The sequence below is a fragment of the Eulemur rufifrons genome, chromosome 29 (assembly GCF_041146395.1).
Source record: "Eulemur rufifrons isolate Redbay chromosome 29, OSU_ERuf_1, whole genome shotgun sequence".
Lineage (NCBI taxonomy): Eukaryota > Metazoa > Chordata > Mammalia > Primates > Lemuridae > Eulemur > Eulemur rufifrons.
Window position 1 is genome coordinate 42,012,849 of NC_091011.1, and position 9,048 is coordinate 42,021,896.

General features: G+C 37.0%; 1 protein-coding gene across 1 annotated transcript; it reads left to right on the forward strand.

Moving 5' to 3' along the window:
* Positions 1-307: 307 nt before the first annotated feature.
* Positions 308-3,907, forward strand: RPA3 (replication protein A3). Its single transcript, XM_069462186.1, has 4 exons — positions 308-451; positions 1,650-1,724; positions 2,891-2,999; positions 3,565-3,907. The coding sequence occupies exons 1-4, from the start codon at positions 353-355 to the stop codon at positions 3,645-3,647; spliced, it is 366 nt and encodes a 121-aa protein (XP_069318287.1). The 5' UTR covers positions 308-352; the 3' UTR covers positions 3,648-3,907.
* The last annotated feature ends 5,141 nt before the right edge of the window (positions 3,908-9,048 follow it).

A 9,048-nucleotide genomic window follows, 5' to 3' on the forward strand; every position in this document is an offset into this window, starting at 1 on the left:
TCCGGGGTCAAGTTGCCGCGGGGAAGCCTGCGACCGCCCGAGGGGAACCTCAGGTTCCGCCCCCATCAAAGCCCCGCCTCCATTGCCTGCTTCGCCTAAGACGGGGCAGCTTCCGGGACGCTACGCGTCACTAAGCAGCCAATCCCCACTTCCGGATGCACTCCTCCCTGTTCTCTACCCCTTTCCGGGACGCAGGGAGAACCTGTAGGTTTCCGCGCACTGGATTGGCGAGGCTGGAAGCGCTAGTCTTCGCTGATTGGTGCCGGGGAAATTTGCCCCATAGGCGCCCGCGGGGCGCACAGTTTCAGTCCTCCGTCTGTTTCCCGCCTGCCGGGGTTTTGGTGCCGCAATCATGGTGGACATAATGGAGTTGCCCAAGTCGCGCATCAACGCCAGCATGCTAACTCAGTTCATCGACCAGCCCGTCTGCTTCGTAGGGAAGCTGGAAAAGGTGTGCGGGCTCTCTGTGCTGGGTGTCTCCGGTCCGTAGCCGGAGGAAGGGACCCGGGAACCGCCCAGGTGGCAGACTCAGAGTGGGTAACCGGGAGTGAGGGAAGACAGGAAGCCTCGGAGCATCACTGCTCTCCCATTTGCCTTATTTTGCAGAAGGATATTTTTTGCACTCTTTAGCTATTGCAGCCCCATTTTGGAGACTCCGTTATGGCGCCGAAACGAGGTGTTTTCAGATGTGCTACTTTCTAGATTCTGGTTCACCACACCCCAGTTCTTTGTTTACATAAAGGAAATTATGGATGTGACTCCCACAGCTGATTTCTTAGTTTAGCCAGACTTAACCGACCCCAGCTAAATTAATCTACTTGTTTCCTTCTCTTCTGCAGTTGTTCTGTTCCCGAACCTCGTTTTCTCGTTGAAGTTTCTTCTCCGTAAAACATTACTTGATTGTCCATTTTAGATCCCATAGCAGCCTGTTATCTTACTCCACTGTTAAAGGGCAGCCCCCTCGTCCTTACAAGTTAGAAACAGGCCCAAAGTCTCAGAATCAGTGACCTGAAAAAGTGAGAGAAAGAAAACTACTATACAGAGGCTTATTTATTTAGTAGCATATTTCATCCACACATCCTCTTCGTGAAATGAGCGTTATTCGGACTTCATGGGTAGGGAAACTGAGTAGGAGTAATGGGTGGTGAACTAAAATGCTCTGGGACACAGCTGGCGGCAGAGCTGTCATTCAAACAAGATCTGACTGCACTGCAGCTGCCCTGGGGGTATAACCCAAATCTTCTGGCAACGAGTTCTTTTACTTCATCATGCCTAATTTTTAAAACATACCCTCCGTGGAATATATACTATCTAAATCATGAGAGCCAGCAGATCGCACTTTTAGGTAGTGTGTGCTTCTTTTAATTTGTTCTTAGAATTAGGTTTGCCAGATTTAGCAAATAAAAACACAAGACCTACTTATATTAAAAAAGTATTCATTGTTTATCTGAAACTCAAAACCAGATGACCAGATCCGTTAACACAAGATTTTAATTTGAACCAAATAAACTATTCAAAAATCAATCAGTTCGTGCTCAGCTAAGTAAGTTAAGATCAATGTACTTATCTTTTGTCAAACTTTTTTTTTAATGAGATTTTAAAGATTTTGTTTATGTGAGATTTTTTAAAATCATGTATTTCTTTTTTAGATTCATCCCACTGGAAAAATGTTTATTCTTTCAGATGGAGAAGGGAAAAATGGAACCATTGAGTTGATGGAGCCCGTATGTTTAAGTATCGATTCTGTGCATATTATAGTTCATTCTTCATCCTGAGTTGCTTTGTTGCTGATGTTTCTGATTTTTGTACTGGATGTGTAAAGGATCAGGTTGAAAAACTTCCCTTGCTCTAAAATTAAATTCTTGTCCTCTTCTCTCATTATACTTCCTTTTACATTTCTAACCAGTGATTCTTTGGGTGCCATGATTTTTATTTTTATTTTATTTTATTTTATTTTTTTATTATTTATTTATTTTATTTATTTATTTTGTTTGAGACAGAGTCTCGCTCTGTTGCCCAGGCTAGAGTGAGTGCCGTGGCATCAGCCTAGCTCACAGCAACCTCAAACTCCTGGGCTTAAGTGATCCTACTGCCTCAGCCTCCCAAGTAGCTGGGACTACAGGCATGCGCCACCATGCCCAGCTAATTTTTTCTATATAGATTTTTTTAGCTGTCCATATCATTTCTTTCTATTTTTAGTAGAGACGGGGTCTCACTCTTGCTCAGGCTGGTCTCGAACTCCTGAGCTTGAGCGATCCACCCGCCTCGGCCTCCCAGAGTGCTAGGATTACAGGCGTGAGCCACCGCGCCCAGCCTGGGTGCCATGATTTTTGAGTGTGTCCCTTAAATGCTGTATAACAATTCTCAGTCCTTATGAAAGACCATAAAATCACATAAAAAAAGTCTCCCATTTAAATCATTTTTTCCTTAAGAGTTTTAAATTTTTTATTTTATTTTCTGTTTTTGTTAAAAATATATATAATTTCAGTTTTTACTTAATTTTTGCATTTTATGTTTAATATACCTAAAAACATTTTCATATTCTTTCGTGAAGCTAAATTCATATGCTGTTTGGTTAATGTATACAAAACACGCTTTTTGAAATACAGATTATAGAAGGTCCCTCTCAATATATTCTTTTAAACAAAACTATCTTTGGACTTAGAGCTACACTAAAAGCAGCAGGATGGGTAAAGTGCTGACAGTTAACTACTCAAATATTTTTTACAAGTGATTTTTCAATCTTTGCATTGGTAAATTTTAAAATTACTTTGTTACATGAAATGAAAGAATAGTGAACTGTATAATAGTTTTCCAAATTAATTATCAAATGCTATCATATTTGATAAAATGTGAGAACATCAAAATGATAATCTGTTCTGTATCTTAGCTTGATGAAGAAATCTCTGGGATTGTGGAAGTAGTTGGAAGAGTAACAGCCAAAGCAACAATCATGTGTGCATCTTACGTCCAGTTTAGAGAAGATAACCAGCCTTTTGGTAAATAAAATATTCTAGTATTTAGTGGTCTTTATGTAATCAGGAAAACACTTTTATTCCCTTAAACTGATACATGTTGGTCTTGAGTCTCAGTCCTGCCATATTTTTAATTTCTATATAATTTTCTGATCTCAAAGAAAAATAGGAGTACATTTAGGCCTGCTTCTAGGTAGTGCTTGTATATGTAAGAAACTCAGTAAAGATTAGTTAATATTTGTGGATAGAGAAAATTTTAAAATATGGCAAATAAAAATAATATTGTTTTATTTTAATATATGATTTGAAGGCGTAGTACAATGCATAGCATGTAAAACATGACCAGGTGGAAACTGTGCCTGTATAGTACACATCAAAATGGATGGTTTCCTGTCTCCCATGTTTTTTTTATTGGAGCCACAGTTAAATAAATATGATGATCCATATCTCAGTTTTCGAAATTGGATTGTGAAAATAAGTTGGCCTCTAAAAGAAAGAGAACAAAGAAATAGGAGGAAATCTTTTATATAATAATTGATGCTGCAATTTTCCACTGTAGATTAAGTGTTTGCTTAAATGTTTCTTTCAGATCTTGGACTTTACAATGAAGCTGTGAAAATTATCCATGAGTTCCCTCAGTTTTTTCCTTTAGGGGTTGTGCAATATGATTGATCTTGGTGAATTTTCTTATGATTGCAAATGAGCTACGTTGAAGACTAAAGGGAGGCCCCTCTTACTTGAGGGAGAGATTTCTGTGATTCCTAGTATTTAATTTGCTCTTTCTAAATTTTATTTACCTAATTTAGATATTACAATCTACAGTTTTTGATAGAACACCTTATAAAGAACTGCTTCTACAAAATATGGTTGGATTAGATGCAACAACAAAGCAGTTGTCTGAATTTAGGTTTCTATTTTATTAATAAAAACTAAAATGGTACATGGTACATACTGTTGGTCATTTCATTTTTATTCTTTTAGTCATGTATTCAACCACAAACTTGGAATTTCATAGCTATAAGGTCAAGACTTAGACCTACCAAATGAAACCATGAGCCAGCTCTGTTAAGGATTTATTCTCCATCTCCCAAATGATATACCATTTAATTACTTCATTGATACTCTACTTAAAAAGTGAATTTGATGAATTAAAAGGACAAACAGAACCCTATGTCTTCTGTAATTTGTGAAGTATCTCTTTATCTGGATTATAAAACTGAGCATTTGTTAATACTGTTGCCAAATAAGGAATACATGATCATTGAAAGAGTTGGTGGAATCATTTAAATTTTTTTTCTTCCTTTCAACTATCATCCTCCTTGGTATGGAATTCCTGTCTACCACCAAGTAATGTTGGGAGTGAGCAGGGAGGATGTGGCAGGATAGGATGGTGCGGAATAACTGATGACCTGTGTGGCCAGTTAGGTTTTAGGGCTTGACCTGATCTCTATGGTGAAGAAATAAAATAATTCCAAATCCACTTAGATTGCGAGCTATACCAAAAATATTTATTTTAAATTGATACAATCTTAAATTTCAACTTTTATCATCCCCAAATACTCTACAGATCACTTAAAGGACACTGCCGTAGCCTCTTATGGTAAAGCATTTTATCGTATGAAATGAAGACAATTACACAGTCACGTGCCGCACAATCACTTCAGTCAACAGCAGACTGCATGTATAACAGTGGTCCCAAAAGATTATAAAGGAGCCGAGAAATTCCTGTTGCCTAGTGATGTAACCATCATAGCACAACACATTACTCAAATGTTTGTGGTGATGCTGGTGTAAACAAACCCATGTTTTAATAGCACATTGCAATTATGTGTAGTACATAATACTCGATCATGATAATAACCATGTTACTGGTTATGTATTTACTACACTATACTTTGTTGTTACTTCAGAGTATACCCTTATACAAAAAAAGTTAACTGTAAAATAGCCTCAGGCAGGCCCTTCAGGAGGTATCCCAGAAGGCATTGTTATCACAGGAATGATGGCTCCATGTGTGTTATTGTCCCTGAAGACCTTCCAGTGGGACAAGATGTGGAGGTGGAAGATACTGATGTTGATGATTCTGACCCTGCATAGGCCTGGGCTAATGCATGTGTTTGTGTCTTAGTTTTTAACAAAAAAGTTAAAAAGTAAAAACAAAAAGTTTTTAAAATAAAAAGTAGAAAAAGCTCATAAAATAAGTATGTAAAGAAAATGTTTTTGTACAGCTGTACAGTGTTTTAAGCTAAGCCTTATCACAAAAGAGTCAAAAAGTTAAAAATTTTTAAAGTTTATAAAGTAAAAAAATTACAGTAAGATTAATTTATTATTGAAAGAAAAATATGTTTATACATTTAGTGTAGCCTAAGTGTACAGTGTTTATAAAGTCTACAGTAGTGAAGTCCTAGGCTTTCGAGGTACTCACCATTCACTCACTGATTCATGCAGAGCAACTTCCAGTCTGCAAGCTCTATTCATGGTAAATGCCCTATACAGTTGTATTATTTTTTATCTTTTATATTGTATTTTTACTGTACCTTCTCTATGTTTACATGTTTGGATACATAAATATTTACCATTGTGTTACAATTGCCTACAGTACAGTAACATACAGTACAGTTTTGTAGCCTAGGAGCAGTAGGCTATACCACATAGCCTATGTGTTTAGTAGGCTGTACCATCTGGGTTTATGTAAGTACACTCTATGATATGTTCGCACAAAGACAAAATTACCTAACCATGCATTTCTCAGAATGTATCCCCAAAGTTAAGCTATACATGACTGTAGTTGAAAATGAGGAGAGACATCAGCCAATCTCAACAACACAGTGTTGTCTTGAATGCCAGAGAAGGAGTCATGCCTCAATTCTGTGTTAAGCTCTTGAAAACTTGGTGCTATTAAATGTGGAAAGTGTCCTGCTTGAAACCTTCCCTTGAGCTACCATGTTTAGCAAATTGGACTGAATGAATTGAGTACCTTATTTTCTGTGGAGTAAATTCTTTGTGCTAATGATTTATGGTGCTGTATCTGTAGCCCCAACCTCATTGCTGAGCTGCTCAACATCTACACCTGGATGTCCCACCAGCACTTCAATCTGAATGCGTACAGTTTGAACAAGTATAGCTCCCCTACCATGTGTTACAGATTTTTTTGGTAATAATTGTATTGAGATATAATTTATATATATAATTCACTTAATTCAAGTGTGCTTAATTCAGTGGCTTTTATTGTACTCAGGGTTGTACAACCATCACCATAATCAATTTAAAAACATTTCATAACCCCAAAAGGAAACCTTGTACCATTTACCTATACTAGCCCAATCCCTTCACCATCACCACCCACTACCCCAGCCTCAAGCAACTGCTAATCTACTTTCTGTCTCTAGACTTTATTTGTTTCCATTCTAGGCCTTTCGTATAAGTGGAATCATTTAGTATGTGGTCTTTTGTGATTGTTGGCTTTCACTTAGAGTGTTTTCAAAGTACATCTATGTTGGAGCATGTATCAGTGCTTCATCCCTTTTTAAGGCTGAATAATACCACATTGTACAGATATACCACATTTTGTTTATTTGTTCATCAGTTGGTGGACATCTGGGTGGTTTCTGCCATTTGGTTATAATGAGTAATGCTATTATGAACATACATGTATACATTTTTGTGTGTACACGTTTTCATTTCTTGGGTATATACTTACGATTGGAATTGCTGTGTCAACTGGTAGATATATTTAACTTTTTTTTTTTTTTTTTTTGAGACAGAGTGTCACTTTGTTGCCCTGGCTAGAGTGAGTGCCATGGCGTCAGCCTAGCTCACAGCAACCTCAAACTCCTGGGCTTAAGCGATCCTACTGCCTCAGTTTCCCGAGTAGCTGGGACTACAGGCATGCGCCACCATGCCCGGCTAATTTTTTTCTATATATATTTTTAGTTGGCCAGATAATTTCTTTCTATTTTTAGTAGAGACAGGGTCTCGCTCTTGCTCAGGCTGGTCTCGAACTCCTGACCTCAAGCGATCCACCCGCCTCGGCCTCCCAGAGTGCTAGGATTACAGGCGTGAGCCACCGCGCCCGGCCTGATATATTTAACTTTTTGAGGAACTACCTGTTTTCCAAAGTGGCTGAACCATTTTACATTCCCAGCAGCAGTGTATATGGATATTCATTTTTCCACATCCTAATTTTGGGCAAGATTCCTAAATTTAGGGCAAAATTCATTTAGTAACAACACCCAGTAAGAATTGTACAGCTATTTATAGTCTTTAACTCACTTCGTGTAAATATTCCAACACTTCACTGCACAAATATTAATTGATTACAGATTGCTGCCCCTCTCTCTGTGGAAAGTGTCACATAGCAAATACACCCTATGACTTTGTTAAAGTCCAAAAATTCTGAATTCTGAAGTATATCTGGCTCCAAGAGTTTCAAGTAAGGGATTGTGTTCCTAAATCAAGGGACAGAATACAGAGTGAGAAAATGATGGAATCCATGACGGAACCTTGGTGTACCTGCACCATTTATGGTCCAGAAGAGAGAGAGTGAATAGGATGAGGAAGAGTAATCATTGAGTCAGGAGAATTACAACAGTGCCTGGCACCTAGTAAGTACTCAATAAATATTTGTTGACTGAAGGAATATCACGGAAGTGATGGAAGGAGAGTTTCAAGGAGTGATCAACAATGTTTTTCAAAAGCTCAGAGAAAATTGAAGGTGAGGATTAAGGAAAAAACACAGACATTATTAATTTATAATATATAGCACACTGATTTCTAAAAAGCATTGGACTACAAAAATAAAAAGAGAAACATCAAAAAAAAAGAGATAACTACAAAAACATCCAATCTAATATGGAAAATATAATTAGGCATTAAATTTAGCTCCAGGAACTAGGAAAAGGGAGGAACAAATAGGCTATAGAATTTTAATAGCCTTAAATTCACTGGGACAATCAATCTTTTTCCTAATCTTAAATTATAGAAGGAATATCACACAGAATCTAATGTAAGGGATGATGAACTACAAAAGTTTTCTCCAGTTGTAATTTTACAGATGTCCTTCAAATATTCACTTTTTTAAATTATCATCCCAAAATGACAAACACAACACTGAAAGCATCTCTTCATAGGGTGAGTTAAATGTCAGTGATAAACTAGTATTGTTACTAAATTTATATAATTTTGACGTCTTTTTAAGGTATTAATTTAATATAAATTAAACATTTTGTGTCAAGTCCTGGGCTAATTACTGTAGATACATATAAGCAAGGTCTGAAATCTGCCCTCTGAAATCTCGATCTACAGCAGTCTAGCATAATTGCTAAAGATGCCTCAACTCTTACTAGCTATTTAATATTTAACTGGCCTAAGGTTTCAAAGAAATCCACCATCATTAAGAACAACCAAATTCTGTAGCTTCTATTTAATGAAACTCCAATTTGGTTTCTTCCTTTATTTAATTCACGTGGAATTTGATCAAATATGTTGTTGAAAGAAAATTAATAATCCTGGTGCCATAGGTTATCTTTCCTAAAAAGATGATGCTAAATTTAGAGTACTAATAAAGCATATGTTTTAAATTATTCTCTAATAGTGATATTGGTTTGAAGTAAGCCATTTATGTTCTTTATGACCCCATTTGACCTACAGCATGGGGTTTTGAGATAGCTAATTAAGACCAGAGGAGTAGACTATGAACAATTTATAGTGTAATACATTCTTCTTGATTGGGAGGATTAAAATTGTAGCTAGCATGCTATTGTTTCTTCTTTACATATTACAGAATGTCAGCTGCAGGGCACTATGTTCTGTAGTATTTCCTCATCTTTTTTCAAGTTTTAAACCAAAATATAGTGACTTGTGCATATGGAAAAATGCTGTTTCAACATGATAATTTCTTTGGGTGGGCAGATAAAGAACAGTGAGGTATTCAAGATGCAAGATTCAGAAAACTTCAAGACAGTTATCAAAAAACAGTAGTGCCGTAAGTTGGAAAAAAGGAAAAATATATGAGCAGAGTGACAGTTTGGGGCAAAGCGATAGATGACATTATGACTTAATTAGCCCCATTGTC

Excerpts from the sequence above, each read along its gene's own strand:
- RPA3 (XM_069462186.1), top strand. The coding sequence starts at position 353 with ATGGTGGACATAATGGAGTTGCCCAAGTCGCGCATCAACGCCAGCATG. Across the intron at positions 1,725-2,890 it reads CCATTGAGTTGATGGAGCCC|CTTGATGAAGAAATCTCTGG; the intron begins GTATGTTTAAGT and ends TCTGTATCTTAG. Across the intron at positions 3,000-3,564 it reads AGAAGATAACCAGCCTTTTG|ATCTTGGACTTTACAATGAA; the intron begins GTAAATAAAATA and ends TGTTTCTTTCAG.